Source organism: Pseudopodoces humilis, chromosome 32, assembly GCF_049639895.1.
Source record: "Pseudopodoces humilis isolate 2021_Gansu_Grassland_sample_001 chromosome 32, ASM4963989v1, whole genome shotgun sequence".
Classification (NCBI taxonomy): domain Eukaryota; kingdom Metazoa; phylum Chordata; class Aves; order Passeriformes; family Paridae; genus Pseudopodoces; species Pseudopodoces humilis.
This window is the reverse complement of record NC_142231.1, coordinates 658,447-679,185: the sequence shown is the minus strand read 5'-3', so window position 1 is coordinate 679,185 and position 20,739 is coordinate 658,447. Positions and strand designations below refer to the sequence as shown.

Sequence of the window (20,739 nt, the reverse complement as noted above, 5' to 3'; positions counted from 1 at the left end):
AAAAAAAAAAATAATCTGTTGATGTTTCCAACAGTTTGTGCTTCCAGGGAATCTTGGTGGTGCTTCTGGTACTTCCATTAGCCCCAAAATACAAACAGCTACTCTACTAAAAGCAAACAGGACAAAAAGATTGTAACAAAAATAATGAAATTATTCTACTATACTATCCCTGATGCAACTGGATTTCAGGTCTCACCCCTACAAATGACCTGATGGCTTGGCCTTTCTTGCCTGTCGATGTCCAGACACAGGACAGGCAACATCTCCCAGTGGTTTTGTCATCTCAAACCTGCTCTGAAAGAGCAGAGCTCAGTCTGGGCCTGCAGGGCTCGAGTACCAACATGGAGACAATGAAGACCAGAAGTGCTGCTCAAAGTCCAAAATGTTCTTTTGCTGCACGTCACCCTCAGATAAAGCCTTTCAAGTGTGACTGGAGTGGTTTGGAGAAACCCAAAGTGAGGACTGAGTGCACTTGTGGCCTGGGCAAAAAATGGGCACAAATCGGGTCAGCGCTCAGTAAGGAATGTTGTCATCGCTCATTTATGTACTTAGAGCTGGTTCCCACCTTTCTCAAAGAAGAAATTCCTCCCTGTGAGGGTGGGGAGGGCCTGGCACAGGTTTGTCCAGAGGAGCTGTGGCAGCTCCATCCCTGGAAGTGTCCAAGGCCAGGCTGGATGGGGCTTGGAGCCACCTGGGATGGGGGAAGGTGTCCCTGCCCAAGGCAGGGGGTGGCACTGGATGGGTTTTAAGCTCCTTTCCAACTCAAGTCACTCTGGGATTTTGTGATTTTCCTGAAGAACTGGCAACTTCTAGACATCCCACACCCTCCCCAGTGGTTTTACCAAGGGTTAAAACTGAGACATGCTCAGTCCCAGGCTTCAGCAAGCCAAAACACAACATTTAAACCATTTTTTCTAAGGCTGTGTGCTCAAATAGCCTGTACCTGTGCAATGGCCTTAAACTCCTCCTACCACTCTTAGCTACAACTGCAGCACAAAAACTACATTTGAAACAAGTTTAGACAATTGCCTTGTTCTGTTTGAGGCCAAATGATGACGCAGCCTCAAAGATTCCCTCCTCCTTCCTTTGGCTGAAGCTGTATATCAGGTTTCCCTCTTGGAGATAATAGCAAGGCCTGTGAACTAACAGTCTTCCAGAAAAAAAGTCTGATTTCTTGAGAGAAAGAACACCTTGCCCACTGTACTTGTCACCAAACAAGCAGCACAGGTTTGGGCTCTGTAGTTTCCCTTTAACAGCACCATTGTATTCTCTAGGAGCATGAATAGGGCACTGAAAACCCAGCCAGGCTCACAAAGCTGTGTTTGTTGGGCACAAGCATTAAACTGCTACAGCTTCGGTGTTAAAAGTTTCACAGACAGATCAGCTCCAGATTAATTTACACACTCAGAACAAGCCGACTTGGCTGCAGCACTGTGGGGGCTCTGTTCTGCAGTTCCAAAACCCTTTTCTAAAGGCTTAGGAGTGTTGTTTTACCAAATTCGAACTATTTTAATCTCAACATTTATTATTTCAAAAGAATTCCATTCAAGATGAGATTTCTGTGGCACGGCTGCCCTGCATTCGAGGTCTGGGTCATTCCAGGTCACAAGGTGCTCCTCACCCCAGGTCACTCACTGGGTGCCATAAACCTTAAGGGTTTGGGGTTTTTTTTTTTGTTGTTTTAACTTTAAGCAGTAAATCCAACTCCTGAAACCATACCGAGGAATCCCTTTATCTTGCAGCAGCATTTCCGAGTTGCAGCAGCTCCAGTGTCCTCGATTCACCCGTCTGGGCTGTGTATTTCCAGCTGTAATCTTCCAGGCCATATGTGATGCATCACCAAGTGGGTGAGCTAAGGACAGGGCTCAGTCCCCCCTGCACACCTGGGCTGGGGACATCGGTGACAAGGAGGTGTCACCAGCTCAGTCTCAGCCACAGACCCTCCCTCCTCCACACAGAGACACATCTGGGCATTTCTGCTGAAAACAGCACTATCCAGAGTCAGCAGAATGAGTTCTCAGGGGCTTTGGGAGCTAGGGCTGGGAATAAAAGAGCCTCTCATGGGTGTTACTGCTCTGGTTGATTCTTCTCTCGCAGCAGACATGAGGACGTGCTCACTGTGACCGTGTGCAGCTCACACAACATCATCACGTCCTGGTATCTCTGTTTAAACTTTATTTAAAGGACTTGTCCAGGTACATCGATTAAACGACCTCTTCTTCACCTCTAGGTAAGAACTAAAGAGCCAGAAAGACTTTGCCTTGCAGATCCTCAGCTGGGACAATGGGATAAAAAAACGCACTTGGTCAGGAGGGATTTCTTCATGGAAAGGGCAGTTAAACATTGAAAGGGGCTGCCCAGGGAGGTGGTGGAGTTCCCATCCCTGGGGGTATCCAAAAAAGTGACCGGACGTGGCACTCAGTGCTCTGGGCTGATGATAAGGGAGGGATTGGTGACAGGTTGGATTCCATCACCTCCGAGGGTTTCTCCAGCCTCAAGGATTCTGCAATTCTGTCATCAGCCACACAGATCATGCTGCCCATGCACAGCCAACACCTGCCTTTCCAAAAGGTGAAATGTTTTTAAAAAGGCTCCAAAGACTCTTGAAGATAAACTCTTAAAATCTTCAACTCCATGATTGTGTTAGCCCTGAAAACCCAAAACACAGGCTCTGCTCAACTTCCTCAAACCAACACCTGCAAAATCCAATCACCAAAGTCAACTTTATATGAAATCTTCTATTGTGAAGTGCAGCCACATCAATTTTATGTCACCCATAAAATTTATGTGCAGCACGTACACATAAACAGTTGAATCCCATATACAAATAAAAAAAAATCTTACATGTAACCCCATCCTAGGGATAAAAAGTCAAAATCCTTTAAATAGCTACAACTTATCACTGGGGGAAAATTCATTTTCCCTCCTGAATGCAACAAACCCAAGGCTTTGTGACAAGCAGGATTTTACAAAATCTGTTCAGGAGAAGTGTTTTCATCTATTTTTAATATGCAGGCAGTGAGAACCATGTGAGTTGAGAGGCAGGAGCACTGCAGGGTTTTAGCACCAGAACAATCTGCAGGAGGGGACAAAGACAGTGTCACACACATACCAAGAACCAGCTGAGCTGAGTAAAGCAAGACAACTCCCAGAGCATTAAATAACCCAGCTGAAGTGACTGTGCCCTGAATAATTCCTTTTGCTGACTAACCTCCTGCTCACAGACACCAGCAGAAATTCCCAAGTATTCAATCCCTGGCACAAGTGCAGACCTCTCACTCTCCCACCAGACTGAAAAGCAAAGTTTCCCAGGAAATGACTAAACGGTGACAGTCCTGTGATTCAGCACTCGGTTCAAGCAGGTAGAGCACTGTCACCCTCCAGGTACACACTGAATTATTTCAGCTGTGAGTTCTGATAACGCTCTCCCAGGAGTCGCCTGTCCAGCCCAACAAGACATTACACACAAACTCTGCCTGTTCTGGCAGTCTGCACTTTCTACAGGGGAGAGACAAGTGTGGACAGATGATTTTCCACATTTAGCCCAGGAATTAAAACGAAGACAAAACCATGCTGGCACCCAAAGAGATTAAAACAGAAGTTACTGTGGATTTTAATCCTGTGTGTGACTCCTGTCAGCCACCTCTTCTTGGCTCTCAGGTGTCAATATTTAATAATTCTTTTGACTCCATTTTTTAGCGTAAGCCAAGTGCCACAGGGACTCATTGCTGGTAACTCTCCTCCCATCCTGACTCCACAGCAACACCTCGTCCAAGCACACCAAAAATCACTTTGGATACACAGCCCACTTCAGTCCAGCTGGCCCTGAAGTTACTTTTCCTGAGTAAATCCTAGATTCTTGAATAAGATACAAGAAGGGGAGAAGAAAGAAATTAAGAGCAATTACTGCCCTATCTAGTGATCAAACACAGCTGCTCACACCAAGTATTCATCAACTCCAACCTGCCCTTAAACACAGCACAGAACCTAACCCAGTTGGCACCTCACCCTGCACAGTAATTATGTATTTCCAGATGGGATAATGCTATTCCAAGTCCCAGCAATGAGGTCGATGATTATGCATGATGAAACAAAGAAAGAGAACTTGATGGAGGCACTGGCACTTAGAAGATCCCTCCCTCCTCAAACAAAACCCAGCTAAAAAAACAGAACCAACCGAGCACAATCAGTCGTGAGAAGGAATCTTTCAAAAATCACGAGGTGAGATACATCCTACACCCCTCCTGCCCTGGTTTTCCTAAGGAGCCAGTGCCAGGTGTGTATTCATAAGGATGTTACTCCCATTCCACAGAAAAAGCAGCAGAAAAAGTGGTGCCTGCTCAAGAGAGCAAAATACGTTGTTTCTCCCAAATCACTGAAATCTGGAACAGATTCAGAACCCCGAGTCACTGCACTCCCAAGTGCTCACTCGAGGACAGTCACTATTAAACAGGATTAGTCACCAGAGCAGGATCCCACTACTTAAAGGCAAAGCAATACAATTATTAAACTTTTACCAGCCTCCAATTAGCGTGTGACACCTGTAATTTGACTGGCGGAGACTCCCACCAAATTCCCAACGCGTTCCTGACGGAGGCAGCAGCAGCAGCAGCTCTGGGAGCAGCACAGAGGTCTCCTACTCATTCCCTTCAAGCCTGACTAAACCAAAACACCTTGTTCAATACCCTTAAACCTGCTCTGCACAGCCCCATCCCAAACACGATTCTGCATCCCATGGAATGCTCCATCCATGGAGCAGGGCAGCTCCTCAGTGCAGCCACCAAGCCACATTTCCTGCACTCAACAGCACAACACATTCAAGTCGGCTACAAGCCTGGGAAAGCAGATTTCAATAGACAGAGCAGAAGAAAAATGTCCTGCACAGCATGGCATGAGCAGCAGATTCCAGGCCCTGCGCTCAGTCCGGGCTGTGTGAAGCTTTCAGTTGTGTTTACATCAGCATCCACGGCTCCTTAAAGAATGGCACTGCTAAGGAAACCCTTTTGGCACGACACCAGCAGGGCTAAAAAACCCCATTATCCTGTCAGCTGCAACGCTCTTTACAAGAAGGATCACACGAGGAGCGACTTCTGTTCAGGGCAGAGTCAGTGCCTGCTCCAGCAGCGCTTTGTTCCTTCTGTGGAGCAGGATGTGGCAAGATCCTTCTCATGTGAAAGCCTTTAAGCTGCGTGGAAGATCAAAATAATCAAAATAATGAGCCAAACTCGACGGCAAAGAGGACCCAACAACCCAGCTGCACTTTGCAAAGCCGCCCCAAAGTCGCTGAACTGGGCTGCTTCAGGGGAGAGCACACTTTTCTCCCAGCACACCCATTTCTCCTAATTAACAAAGCACATTAATAGTATGACATCCAGTTTTTGATGCAATGAGGCCTTTTTAAATAGAAAAAACCCATCCTTTTACCACGAAGAGAAGGCACAGCCACTTTACTGCCATTGTTACGCAGGATATTGTGATATCACCCCGATATTTCTGTTGTTCCAATCGCTAACAACCTCACACACAGAATTTTCTTGCCTTCCATCAGTATATCACTGTCAAAACACTAAACTGGGAGGACAGATATCCCTTCCACACTGACACCAGTGGACCTTGAACCAAAATAAACAGGCCTAAAAGTTAAAAAGATCTTATTCACCAGCCATCTCCAAATCCACAACTACTCGTGACAGAGAATTTTCCTCCTGTTGCCCCTCTCGGGGCGCAATGTCTCCTCTCCCAATTTAAATAAACTGATTTCTCAAATGTCTCACTTGTAGGGGGAAGGAAGTATGGAGAAATCAGCAGGATTATTTAAGAGCACACAGTCAGCAACTTGACAAAAACTAAAAGAATGCAAACAGCTCTCATGTGCTGAAAGGCAACCAGACCTGCCCTCGTGTCCTGCACTGTGCACTTGACCAGAGTGTCTTGAATATGGGAAAAAAAGGAACTTTATGTCTAATAACAAGTAAAAATTTCATGATGTATTTGCACTGACAAGGTGCAATCTCTCCAAGATCAAACTCATTGCAAAAATGTGTTCAAAATTGTGAAATATTTATATAAACTTCTAATCACAAAACAGCAGGATGAACGGATTTCAGCTTTAAACAAGTAAAAGCTGGACATTGTCACCAAAATGCTGCTTGGCACTGGAAAATTAAGAACTGTTGGTTCTATTTTCTGGTTAAGATTTTGGGGGAGTTACTCACAGAACAAGAGGAGTTTATTAAAAGTATTTCAGTAATAAATCGAAACAAATAAACCCTACTTCCATGCCCTAAGCGAATCCAAATGCTCTCTCCAGTTGTCCTCACATACACTACCACAGGAAACAGCCTGATAAATCTGCTAAAAGCCTTAAGAAGCCTAAATTAAATATTCATACTCTGAAAATGATGAAGCCAGCGCAAAAGTCTCCTTTGCCGCTCCAGCTCTGTGTAGCCCAGAGCAAGGGATGAAAGATTTGCTGCAATTGGTGATGCTGAGCTGGAATCTCCAGGAAGGAGAAGGACATTGGGAGCTCTGCCTTTGGGAGTTCAGGGTTGAGTTTGCCACTTGGGGATTTTCCTGAGATGCTCCTTTACCTCACAGAGAACTACCCCCATTTCCTCCAATTTAAGGATCCCTGGTTGGTCAGGTTTTAGTAACAACCTGGAAAGATTTGTCGAAAGCTCCTAAAAAATCTTGTAATTGAATGATGACACCAATTACTTAATTTTAATGAGAGTGAGATCATGTTTTAATTTTTCCATTCTGCCTTAAGTTTGAAGTCATTCAAAGATGACTGTGCAGCTTCTCTCAGCAATAGCCAATGTCCCTCCAAGGTGGAAGCGGAATTACTTTCAATAACAAACTAAACTTTATTGCTTTATTTCTCATTAGCACTTAATTCTACAGAATTAGCTTGGGTTTATTACTATGCAAAGAGACAGGTAAATTTTGCAACTTATTCATTGAAAACAGAAGCATAACTTTGAACTCTCTGGTTCTCACAACAGGAAAAAATCCTGCCAGCTAATTTCTCTCTAGGCATGGACAGAGCAGAATTTAATATACAGCTCTAAAATGTCCTCTTAAGAAAAACCCCAAACCTACAAAAAAAAGAGACAAAACAACCTGAAAAAGCAAAGTAAGAACTGCAGAGGGTATGGAATGAGACTTGTCAGTCCTTTGTGGGGATCCCAAGGTCTCCAGCTCCAATCACCCCCGATGGAGAAGGCAGGATGGAGGCCACAGGTGCACTGGGCAAAGCTGCTGCTTCAGCTCCACAGCTGAACTGGCAGAGTTCCTGGACATCTGTGGCCTAATTCCACCCCTGTTTAGGCTGCTGAGGAAGGCAGGGACTTCCCAAGGCCCTCCCTCTCCATCACTGCAGGAGCCCCACCTCTCCTGAACCTGGAAATCCTACAGAACGCTGCCCATCCCAGGATCATCCTGATTGCAGCCTTGCTCTGCTGCCCTACAACCCATCCCAGCATCCGTGAGCGCTGCCTTGCTCCAGTCTCCATCCATGGAATGATGTTCCACATCATTCCCCACCCCTGGAAGTGCTCAAGGCCAGTCTGGACAGGGCTTGGAGCACCCTGGGAGAGTGGAAGGTGGAATGGCAGCAGGGTGGAGAGAGATGAGCTTTAGGGCCCCTTCCAACCCAAACCATTCCACAATTCCATAGATCACTTCCTACTTGGTCTCTCAACCTCGCTTTAATACAAGTTCCTCCAGCACAGCCTATGTGACCTTTCCAGCCTCACCACTCAAGAGGTGAAAATTCAACATTCCCTTTTATTCCTGCTAGAAATGACAACATAAAAAGTACTTGGACAGGAACCATCTGTTCCTGTGCCTAATGGAGCCATAATCACTGGATAACAACCACTCTGCAGAATATTCCACTGTTTATAAAACCAGGGTGTCAATGTAATAATATTAATGGGGAGCTGCTTGTGACTTTTGGATAAAATATGATATCCACAGCAGGCTTTGCTTTCAGCTGCAAACACCACAGCTTTTTACAGCAAAGCAAAGCACCACAGACAGCACCCACAATTAGGGGGTGGAGGGGCAGGAAGGGCTAAGGACGTGTTGACAGTAATAATTTAAGATGAGATATTCTGCCAAGAAGGAGAAACTAGAGGATTAGCATCCAAATAGAAAATCTGCAATTAAGCAAAAACCTCTGAAAGAGAAGGACTGTGGACACAGCTCGGGGTTGGATCGTTGCCCTCCGATTTGTTCTCCAAGACTTCTCTGCTGACTCCATGTGTTTCACAGAAGTAAAATTCATGCCACGCCACGTAACAGTCTCTCAAGAGAAATGATGATGTTTGGGAAATAAAACAACCACTTCTCTCCAACATCTCTTGCACAACAGGATTATTTCTTTCTTAGCACTGGGGTTCTACAAGCACAACACAAAACTGCATAAAAACCACAAAAACAAAATAAATTCCTTGGAGAATCCCAGCTGAGATTTTCCTACTGAACACAGCGCTGGCCTGCAGTGACAGCCAGTCTGAGCACCCATAAAAATTCCTGCAGGTTGTAGTACCTCAGATGTACCCAGGAAACTCTGGAGAGCTGTTTCCTCTGGCCCTAACTCTGCTGGAGGAAGGCACAGCAAAATTCCTCCTGGGACTGCCAGGTCACAGGTGGGTGGCCCCCAACGCCATGCAAATACACAGCCACACAGAAGCCACAAATGCAGGATGTGCTCACGACCCAGCACTGTGGTCAGGGTTCTCTGAAGTGTGATACCTGAATCAGTTGTGCTGAGCACAGGCAGGATTGAATATTTCATGTTAAAAGCTATAAAAGGAGGAACAAAAAAAAAACCCTTGGCCCAGAAGTGCAGCCTGTCAAAATCAACTGCTCAACTGACAGACAGTGCTGTACCCTGCAGTGCTGAGAAAACTGGCATGACAGCCATAAATCACTCCAAAATCTTCTTTTCATGCAGAGGAAAAGGAACAGTAAAGATACGAACATGAAAACTTGCCCATTTTTAATTTGCTTGATTGCGCTTGTTTAAAACTGACATTTATTTTGATACTTGAGCTTGTCTCTCCTTTTTATTTCTGCATGCAGCAAGCTGAGAATGAGGAATTTATCACATGGAGAAAGCAGTCCATCCCAGAGGCACCTTCCCCAGAGCTAAGGCACCCCAACCACGGGAGACATGGGAGAGCAGATGGAAATCCCAGCGATTCCAGGGTGAGGGAGGACCAGCTCCTCCCAGAAGATCCTTCCCCACGCTCTGGTTTCAACAGATGGGGTCAGTGCTCTCCTGACAGACCTGCAAGAGGAAAATCCTGAGAATTCAACACAGGATCTTCGAATTCAAACACCTCAAGGTGGCCTCAAGAGCTGATGGACACTGACATGCAGAAGTGCGTGGTCACTTCCAAGTGACTGCCTTCTCCTCCCTCCCAGACAGGCCAAGGAAGGCCCTGGGGATGCACCAGTGCCTAAACAGAGACAGGTTTCCTTTCGTCTCTAACAAAGGCTTGGAGCAATTGGCAAATTGCCCGGCCTTGCTGCCTTCCTCCTCCTCCTCAGATGTGCTTCCATCCACAGATAACGCTTTGAATTCGCACCCTGCACAATCAGAGGGAAAGGACAGCGCAGGAAACCCAAGTCAGCCTTTCCCCTCGGAGGGGGAACTCCCTGGAACAGCCAGCACAGTCCTTTTCGTTGACATGCCAGCAATGTGCTCAGAGCTCCACCATTAACTGGTTTAGTGAGTTAAGACACAGATCTGTCTGCAATTGCTTGGGGCAGAATGTGCTGAAGGAGCAGAAATTCACCTTTCAACTAAGAATCCATGAAACAGCTTCAAACAATCTCTCTGAGTGGTGGAAACAATCCAACGACTTCAAGCTTATCCCAATGTGACAGTACCTCTTGGGGACTTCTTGTCACACTTCACCCACAGAAAAACTATTCTGAAATAGCTCTTCCTGACAGCAGAACTATAGAAAAACCAGCTCTGACATTTCCCAGGTCTCTCTACTTCACTAGTTCCTTTCCTTCTCCCTTTCTTGGACTGTTTTACAGATTCCTCTCATGGTGCCAAGGATTCCACTGCAATACTGTGAATTTCTTTGTGCCTGTGAGGTTCTGCACCCAAGCCCAGGAGCAGCTGAACCAGCACAGCTCCAAGGTTGCCACTTTGCAGGGTGAGAGCACCAGAAATCCACGCACACACCCCCAGCTGCACCAGGATCAGATCCCCCACAACCTGAAACCAAACCCAGCTCTCAGAGAAGAACATTTTCTCTTTCTCCAGTTCTCCAGCCAACTCTCTCCTTTTATCCTTCTGCCCAAATCACTGTGTCTGTGCTGGAAGAGGAGACTGCACTTCTGTGTTCACACCACTTCACCTGGTCTGTCATTTCAAATATTCCCAGGAAGGTCTTCTTAAACATTTTAAGAATCATTTTAAACAACAGAACATAAGTAATTACTTTTCCAGGAGAAGAGGCCAAGTTGTGGCATCCTGGAGAATTTTTATGACCCTTATTTTATCATCCCCTTATTTTGTGTCTCCCTCCCTTGTGCTTTGCTGAATCCAATTAAATACCTGGAAGGTGAGAAAGAGAAAGCGTCAATATTGATGAGTGTGAGCCTCCATAAATACATCCCTGAGAGCTTCCAGTACATCAGCCTTGATTTCCATCTGTCTTTTCCCATCAGGTTCAACACCTGGAATCACCTTCACATCCCAGAGAGGAGTGAACGGGTTGAACAGCACCAGCTGCACACCGAGAGCTGAGAAGGATCCCAACAGGAATGGGAATCCTGCAGGGAAGGATCGTGGTGTGTAGGACAAATCTCTGCCATTCTCTTGAGCCAGAGGATCCCATTTCCCAGGATAAAGCCCAAAGGAGAGCAGGCAGTACAGGAGAATGGGGCAAAACAAACAAAAGAACTCAAATCCAAGCCCCGACCTCTGGTACTAAGCCCTCAGAATCAGCCACAGGTAACAAGGGGGATTTCAGGCCCCCCTGCACAGGAGCTACAACAGAGGAACTGGAATCAGAGAAGACAAGGAGGAGAAAGGTCTAAATTTTCTTTTTTTCTTCAAGTCACACCTGGAAAAATGGCTTTGTTCATATTTATTAAAATTCAGCTTATCCACCATGAAAGAGAGAAGACCCACACCATGAGGTGAGCAATTTCCCCCTAAGACACAGGACAGGAATCACAGGAACATCAGGTATGACTTAGCTGGATCCAAATGCTTTTCCTTACAGCTTCCACACTACTTCTACAAGTGTTTTACCAAAGCTCTGTCCCATGAACAAGGATTTGATACACGAGAGGCAAAGGGTAATTACATCTTCCTGTTTGCTCTTCTCGCCTGAGATTTTTTTTGAAGGCCTACTGCAAAAAGAATTGCCTTGAAAGCCTTCCAAGGCAATACCAGCTCCAGGGTTATAGATTTTTTCTGATTTTGGGGAAATAGGAGAGCAAATTAACTCAGGTCTCTGTGCTTCTGGTCAAAATGACTGCAACAAATTCCCAAGTCCTTAACACTAGTGGCAACTGGCCCTACACAATTTTTACACGCTGCAATTTTAAAACAGGACTTAACAAGTAAAGTGTATCAAACACAGGAATAACTACACAGAAATGTTTGCTCAAGGTTTCTAGGTGTGGCTGCAGCCAAGACATAATAGGATTATTTATATCTGACTCATTTGCTTCGCCTTCATCCACAATTCTCCCTATTTGGGACTCAGTAATTGACTTCTTTCTGCACCACACCATTTTTTCAAATCAGGACATTTTCAAGGAGGACTTGAATATTTAAAGCAGAGAGGAGAAATCCCACAAAATACAGCAGGGTTTATATCATGTTCAACCAAACCTGACCACCACCATCAAGGAAAAGCTTCCTGAACACGGTGAGACATCCATTCACTGCTAATGGGACTGGAAATGTCACAGTGTGAGTGACAATATCCCCTCAGCCACGGAGGGTCTGATGTCCCTGCTCTGTGTCTGAGCTGCTCACCTCACCCCTGTGCATCTCCCCCTCTTCCTGCTTGGGAACTCAAAATAACAATACTTCCCCTTTTCACTGCGCCAACTTCCAACCCCAAATTGCGTAAGAATGGAGGTTTTCATTCTGATTACAATAAGAATTGTTCTTTTTTTAATCCACAAGGGATCACTTAAAGTTTCTGCCCTAAGAATAAACACAGGTCTCAGTCTCAAAAAACATTTACATGAGCACTTGGCCATTCAGAGATCTCCTTTTTGTAACACAACGGGCTTCAGTCTCATGCTCAGCATTTTGTTAGGATTGACAAAAAAGCCCAAAAAAAACTCTCACAAAATAATTTATAATTTGGTTGTTTCACTGCTCATTGTGAAAGGTTTGGTATTTTCTTAAGAAATACAGCTGAGATTCCTAAAGGATCCCATGCAAAGCTTCCGCTTTGCCAAAGTTCATGGCTTTCCATGGAACTGCAGCACCTGAGCTCCCCGAGATGGAAAAAGTGAGGTGCCAAGAGGTGAGAGCAGCCTGAGCCAACGCTGCTGTTATGAAACCTGGGATGCAGCTCCTGAGGACACACACCACAGCAGAGGTGCTTTTCTCCAGCCTGGAGATTCAGCACAGAGCTGTGTGAAGCCAACTTCTCCCTTTCCTCATCACACAGCACCAGCAAATGCCATCAGGACCTTGCTCCAACTCCCCATGGGACACACAGCAATCTCCTGAATGCCAGAAATGGAGCACCTTTAATAGGCATTTTCCGCTTGTATTCAATTAAGGGGGAAAAAAAAAGGCAGCACAGTTTAATAACTGCAGATCTGTTTATTCTCTACCAGCACGGCCGAGGATCAGGGACTTTTATCTCCTGCTCCCATCACCTGACTCCGCTCTCCATCACAGGGTGAATAATCACAGCCTGGAATTTGCCATGTCACTTCCCAGCTCCTTGGAGGAACTCTCCTTGTCCTCACCCCAGTGACAATGCACATTGTGAGCAGGAATGTCACAACAGGAATGGCCAGTGCTCGCCTTCCTCACACCAGTGACCTTGGACAGCTGATAACTCTGCTCTTGCCTCTTGCTAGAAAGGCAGCACAAAACTTCAAAGCCTCCTTCCCCTCCTCAGAGCTTCTTTTGGCAGGTCAGCTCCTCCCTGGGATCTCTGTTTGCAGGGAAGTGCACTCTCAGTTAGAGGGAAAGCTGATGATAGAGGTGCAACCACCAGGTAAAGCAAGCAGGTGTAGCAATCCACCCCTGACACACTCTGCTGCTGCTCTCAGGGAGCAAATCACAGCATTCCCAAAAACTTCAAACTCAAATGGCTCATCCTAAGTTAATTAGCACCCGAAATGAAGAGCTGATGCATTAAAGGTGTGGATGGGACAACAGGAAACACAAAACCTCCTTCCAGCACGTCCTCACCTGACAGCCCTTTCTGGACTCACACACAGGGACAGGGCCAAAACCAAATCTTCCAGCCCTCGACCTTTTCTGCTCCATCATTCCCCAATTTAAGGCCAACCAAGGGTCCCATCAGAACTTACTCTGCTTGTATGTTCCAAACCTTGCTCTTCCAAAATCTCCCTGGGCTTGTCCTGCACACACAGCATCGGGTGTGGGTCGTGATGTGTGCAGGAGGGAAAGGGATAAAGCAGAACTTCCTCCAAAAGTTACCTGTGCTGCTCTCAGAGAAATGAATTCTAAACCTGTATTAGTGCTGCTATCCCCAAGTAAATTTCTCAATGCAGTGAGCTAAAATCCAGGAATACAAACACTGACTCATCTTTGCAGTTTACGCTTTATCTCCAACAAAACTCACTTGTCCAACTCCTTTAGGACTAAGCCACAGGAACAACATCCCTCCTAGGAGCAAAAGACAGGAAAATCATCCCAAACAATTCTTTTCCACTGCTGCACTTTAGACCTGATGTTTGACATTAGTCCTGATCCCAGAGGCAAAATGGGAGCGCTCCATGCACTCGGTCACCCAGCTCCCACGGCTACAGCCATCCTAAATGGAATGCATTATTCCTGCATTAAAACATATGTTTTTCAAGGCAGCCAGCCATCCGGCTGTTCCGAGGGAGATTACAGAAGACCTAATTTTATCAGGCAGGGATACAATTCTCCTGGTTGTTTTTGCTCCCTAGGGACATGGAGCTGGTGAAAGCAGGTTGCCTGACTGCTGGGGAACAATTCCGAGAGGCTCCGTCGCTGATCGCTCGGGCACGAACTGGAATCCTGGGTCCATAAAATGTATTAATGCATGCCCTGTAGGCTCTGTGGGCTCCCATCCCTGTGGAATTCAGAGGCCAGGAAGACCTAGTTTGCATCAGCAATTCTCAAGTCAACAAGAATTAGGAAGAGTTTATGTTGGCAGAGAAGTGCTAAAACTTTTAAAGCGTTTTTGTTCTTTCCTTTTTCTTTTTATCAGCTCAAGTTACGCTAAATAAAAGAAGGTGATTGCTCACAGCAAGGAAAGTTATGTTACTATTACATTACTATCTTTGGTATAAACTCAGCGTAACTTAAACTTACGTCCTGCCTATGTTTACTTCAAGTGGTGTTTCACAAACTCTTGGCTTTGAAGTTTGAAAAGAACACAAACTGATGGAAACAGGCACTTTACTCCAAATATCAGGCGAGAGTAACAACCCAGTAGATGATTCAAGATGAGAAATACAGGTGTGAGGCTTTTCATGAAATGCAACGGGAATATTCGTGTAGCAGATGGAATGCTGCTGCCTGCAGAGCATCCGTTAGCTATAAATCACTGTTTCCTCACACATGGTGCAAATCTAAGAGTCTTCCACTCTAATTAATACAACGAGACATCCTGGCCTGATGACTCGGCCCTCATTTCACAAGCTCTCCAAAAAAATTTTGGATTGAATCAGCCTCAACGGAGAGAAATGCTTCAATTCCTCTCTCTATGAATCCATGTCCAAAAAAGCAACTGAGCAACTCACCCAGAGATTCAGGAAATGCTTTTTATAACTGAGACACGAGGTTTAAAGAAAACCACCCTAAGAAATTATCTGCACATTGTATTTGAAAGAAATGCAAACAGGAACTCTCCAGCTTCTGCCCATCCCTCGGGAATGCTCACCATGAGTTCACTCTCTGGCTCCTGAAACTTGCCACTGAATAAACATGATAAATCCAGTGAACAGAAAATTTCATGACAAACACTAATCAGAGAGAGGGAATCAGGAAGGAACCATCACCCTTTTCCACAACATCACCGATGAACCAGAAACACGGGGGGTGCTCCACGTGCTCTCCCCTGTGGAGCTCCAAGGATTGCAGCGTGTTGGGAAGAGCAGCAGCTCCGTGCAGCTCCTCTGCCACCCATCACATTTCCTACTCAATATTTCATGCTACAGAATTTAAAATAGCAAACTGGAGATCAGTTATCTAGGACACCACAGCAAACTCCAAAGGCGGCTTTAGCGCAGCTGTGCCAGGCCAGCAGGTCTGGTGAACATTCCCAGCCTGAGCACCCAGCTGAAATGGCAAATATCACCCATCCTGGAAGTGCCAACAGCCATAAAATCCACACTGGGAACCACTGCTACCAGATGTCCCCTCCACCCAGCTGAGGAAACTGCTTCTAACTCCAGCAAAGCTTCACAGAAACAACCAGGGAGGAGGTGCAGGACTCTGTTAAAGCCTCTAATTTCCTCCTCTCCCCAAGGCAAAGGGTCAGAGCTGCAGCCTTTAAAAAGAGCCCCAAAGTCGCTCCTCATTTCCTAAGCTTAAAAGGGACAGCACAAAAATATGCACATTCTTTAACCTTCCTGGTTATTTTTTATTGTTCCAGTCTGGATGCTCCAAAAACCTCCCTCCTCCCCGTGTTTACACGCCTCAATCATGTACCAACAGTAAACCCAACTCCCACTCACAGTAGCCAAAATATTTCTTCCAGTATTTGTGCTTAACTCCCTCTCTCCAAACCATTAATCATTCTGCTTTGACCATCTGCAGAGCAGAAATCTGTGATCATCTCGTGGACCAGTGATAGATCTTTGCTCCTCCTGGTCACGGCTGGAGCTGGATTTCCTTTTCCTGTGACACAGACAGTGCACAGAATCCATGTGCTCCATTCTTACATCTCTTTTTCCTGGGCTGTGAAGCTGAAGAAAATACAATTCCATCCACAGTGAAAGCAGATGAGGGATCTTTACTGGGATCTTTGTTGAGCCAACCAGGGCTGGATGATGCCTGGATGAGCACAGCCAGCTCCCTGTGGCAGCTCCAGGAGGGTTTTAGGTATTTCAGAGCTCTCAAACCTGCACACAGAGACTGAGTCAAAGCCCTGCACAGATTTCTCAGCAGATTTGGGACTCATCTGCTGCCGGTCCTGCAGGTAAATTAAGGAAGCAACATTAAAGCTTTCCCAGTGCTGGTTTTGCCTAATGCAAGACTTGTGGGTGAGATGCTGCATAAATGCACAAAAACCACCTGTAAGTCCTGTTAGCTACAGGCTGATCAGATCCAACTTGCTTATGTTTATAAAGCTCTTCTTCAACCTTTTCTGTGCTTTGCCCACGGTTCCTCTCTGAGTGGGGGAAGAAACTGAAGTGAAACCTTTCTGCTCACTCAGCACAATCCATACAGCCAGTCCCTGCTCAGACAATTACTTCCTTTGACTCTGTAATTTAAATTCTGTGCTTCAGCTGCTTAATCTATAAAAAAGGTCCTCACCTACTTTGACAGGCGCCTGGCAATCAAAGATTGCAACCTGAAACACAACATTTTTAAAAGATCACAGAAATCCCCCAATTCCCTAAGAAATTTTCAAGCCAAACAAAATAAAGACTCTACCCACTTGCTTGAGTCAACATGTTTTCTTCCAGTAAGGTTCTATCCTACTTGGCTGGCCTGCAGTCCTGAGTTTCCACTGTTTTGCTGATACTCCTTTTTCCATACATGCCACCATCCTTCTGCTTTCTCAGCTTCTGCAAATCCTCACACAGAGCCTCAACTCTGCAGCGAGAGACAATCAGCTTTAAAAGGAACAAACCCAGGAGCCATTCACAGAATCACAAACCAGACAGCAAATGTGTGTTTAGCCAGGAAAATAAACAGAAACCAGCTCTTTCTGCCCACTGGGCAGGAGGGAGGATGTGGTAACCCTGTCACAGAACCCAGAAGTGGCTGAAACGACCATCAAGGCTTGAGCTGCTCACAGGTTACTACGAGGTGGAACTCCCCTGCCTTTCCCTGGATGTTCAGGTATCTCCAGCTGGCTTTCTCTCCACTGGCACCTCTTCACTAGTTAGAAACATCAGGCATGACAGTGCTTTAATATTAACATTTTCCAGCGAATATGGGATGAATTCAGATGTTTACCTTGTTCTCTGCACCCTTCAGCACACACTGAGAGCACTTCTAAGGAGCAGCATCTTGTGGTGGATCCAAAGTCACCTTCACTCAGAGCTGCAGCCCAACCCAGAGGTGAGACTGAGCTCCCACACTCACAGATGTGTGAAAACGGGGGGGAAAAGTCTTCTTTAAAGTGAATATCCCTGGCACTTTCACTCATCAAACAGAAACAGATGTAAATACAAAGACAGCCCTTCCCATCATTAGTGATGCAGAATGTGGGTGTTACTGACAGATGAAGAAAAGCACCAGAAAGAAAAATATCCCAAAAGTGAGAAAAGAAGGAAAACACGAGTAATGAGCAGGTTCCAGATCTCCCACAGCTCCATGACCCAATTCTCAGCTGATACATGTTATTGTTACTTGAATGTTCTTCCTCAGAGGTATCAACACTGGTCCCTTCTGTGAGGGAATGGAAGGTCTCCCTAAGTTTAGCTTCAGGAAATAATGCCCTTCACACTGATGAAAGACAATAAATTCTTATGCATGCCTAGAAATGAATGAGTTGCTCTCAAATCCATCGCCAAGGCCCAGGACACAGAGTGAGCTGCAATTTTTGTTGATTAATGAACAATTAATGTTTCCTGAAACACGCCCCACCCCTCTGCTCAGACATTTTCACTGCACTGGGGGACGGGGTGACTGTTACCTCCGTGCTGACCACAGGGCTCAGGAAGGAATAATCCAGAGGTATAATTAGTCCTGTTGCTCCGTCTGCACAGATTGCTCCTTAAGAAACTCTCAGGGCTCATCACTGCAAACTCTGATTTCTATTTCCAGCATACATTAAAGTAATCCTGCTCCACTTTGCATCCTGCTTGCTGACGCAGCACCTTTCACAACCACCACGTCAGATAAGGTTTGAATACTCTGTTCCCCCCAGTTTTGTTATAAATTCTCTACTCTGTGGTGCTCAGTTGTAGCAAATGCCTGGATGAAACTCACAGCAAGGCTCAGCACACACGAGTTTGTGCTCCCAGCCCCTGGAGCCAGGTCCATCAGGGACAGAGCCACTCCAGCTCCCGCTGTCAGGGACCCTGGGATACTCCCAGCAGCTGCAGCTCCTCTCCTCCCCCAAAAACGAGGTGTTCCTATGCAAAAAAACCTGACAGAAATGTTCACACAGTCAACAGTCCATAGACAATCGAAGCTAAAACAAGGGGGTGGGAAAAAAAGGATCAAGTGTTCTTATCTGGGCAACAACTGAGCAGTTGCACATGGAGCCCTGCTGCCATTTTTAATAAAATGCTTCTATTCAATATTGTTTACTGTCAACAGCCCATGGTTATATTCAGCTGAACAATGCACACACAGGCCTCAAAATCCCTCAGCTTAAGCCTCGAACTAGGGCGTATTTTTCAAGAACTCCACAATGACATTACCTCACTCCCCCTTCCCACAGCTCAGTTATCTCAGCAACACCATCCCCTGAAATATGTTCCCAAGAGTTTGGGGACACAGTCACCCAAAATTCTCTGTACTCGTGGGCTTTCTGACAGAAAAAGTGATTTGCACAAACAAATCCCTGATATGCATATTAAGAAATCCAAGTATTAAACCCACAAAGGGGCAGTGGATTTAATATTCAGAGAATTACTTACATAACCCACAAAACTTCACTCTGTAGCACCAAAGCTGAAGCTATTGGAGCAGCTCGTTAAAGATTAGTGGGCTGTCACAGCAGCCAGTCCAGCAACAGAGTTCATTTCTTTTTAAGTTTGCAGTACAATCTATCACAGGGTCAAATCATAAAGGGCTTTCGGTGCCACAAGCAACAAACACCAGAAAATCCAAGCAAATGCTTAACGCATTTAACAATTCTTTTAAAAACCTACTTAATGTTACATTTTGAGCAACACCGCCAGTCCTCACTCTTTGTTATCACGGAGTCCCCAAAACCAAACACTAGATAAAGTTTTATCACTTTAGTTAAATGTCTGCAGAAAGTTTATCTGGAAAAGAGTTAATAAAAGCAGCCAACATCAGGGCTTTAGCTGGGTGAGGAAAGCAGTGCCATGGCCTTTTCGGCTGGCAAAGCCTTGAGTGCCAATGTGGGCAGCGGGGGCTGAACCCTGGGAGTGAATTCCTCATCTCCAAAGAGTCAAAAAGTCTCTTTTATGCACTGTGGGCTCTGGGATAAACAGAGCGAGGAAAGATGTGCCTGGAACTTGATTTTTCTTAGTTTTTAATGCTAAGAGCGACATCGATTATCCTTGTAGGGTCCCTTGCAACTCAGGATATTCTGATTCTCTGGTTATTCCAGACATGCAGGGAACCCTCCTGAGAAGCCACCGATTTTGGCATCAAGTTCCGTACCCTGATGGAGGGAGGAAAATTAAAATTATGCAAATCTGAGCTACCTGCTCTGCAACCTTCCCCCTCCTCCTCAGCTTCATCCCTCGCCCTCCAGCTTCACAAGGGAGATTCACAACAAAGCTGGACCGAGAGCAGCATTTTAAACGCTGGGGAACAAAGACGAACCCATGCGAAAAAAGGAAACAACAACAACAACAACAAAAGCAGCAAAAAAAGCGCATGCTCTGAAGCGATTATGGCAGGAGAACTTATTCAGAAAGTGGGAATAACACCGGGGTTGCCTTCATTATTGTGCCCAAAGTTCCTGCGACTCCCCCGCCCCAGAACTGGCTGTCCCGGGGGTTTCTCACTCCCACTCCGCTTCCTCGGCTCGGGAGCTACGGAAAATCGGCCTCAAGGGAAGAAAATTCCCTCTGAGGGATGAGGGGGCTCGGGTCACTCAGCCCCGGCAGGTGAAGGCCCCTCCGGGGGTTTCTCCGCGGGGTTCCCCAGCACAGACGATGCTCCCAGAGCCCCAGACGCAGCCCCAGCCCGGGCCGGGCCCTTCCTTCCTCCGCCGGTGCTCTCAGCCAGTCCCCGGAGCCTCGTTCATGGCACCGCCGCCGCTCCCGGGCCCCTCTCGCACCCCGGCCCCCCTCACGGAGGCTCCGCGGCGCCCCGCGGGCAGGGCCGGGCCGGGCTCCCGGCGCTGCTCACTCACCTTCCGAGAGCTCCAGCTCCAGCTCGGCCAGCTGCTCGCGGACCTCGCGGGGCAGCGAGGACACGGCCGCGGGCACGGCCATGGCGGCGGGCGGGGGCCGGGGCGCGGGTGCGGCCGGGGCCCAGCGGCCGCGGGGCGCGGGGGGAGCGGGAGCGGCCGCAGCCTCCGCCATGGCTGAGCCCGGCGCCGCCGGCACGTGACCGCGCGGCGCGCGCGCCCCGGGCCCCGCTGCGCCCCCGCGCGGCCCCGCCCCGCCCTGCGGCCGGCCCCCGCCCCGGTCTAATCCCCAGCCCCGTTCTAATCCCGAGCCCGGTTCTAATCCCGAGCC

The 20,739-nt window shown here is 46.8% G+C and overlaps 1 protein-coding gene across 3 annotated transcripts in view; it reads right to left on the bottom strand.

Moving 5' to 3' along the window:
- The window catches only part of DIP2B (DIP2 acetate--CoA ligase B (putative)), a 61,844-nt gene extending 41,304 nt beyond the window's left edge, over positions 1–20,540 (bottom strand). For all 3 annotated transcript variants that reach the window (XM_088068764.1, XM_014261401.2, XM_088068765.1), the window contains exon 1: positions 20,412–20,540. In XM_088068764.1, the coding sequence (XP_087924890.1) occupies positions 20,412–20,493 (82 nt within the window). In that variant the 5' untranslated portion in view covers positions 20,494–20,540. The remainder of the gene's footprint in view (positions 1–20,411) is intronic.
- Positions 20,541–20,739: the final 199 nt, after the last annotated feature.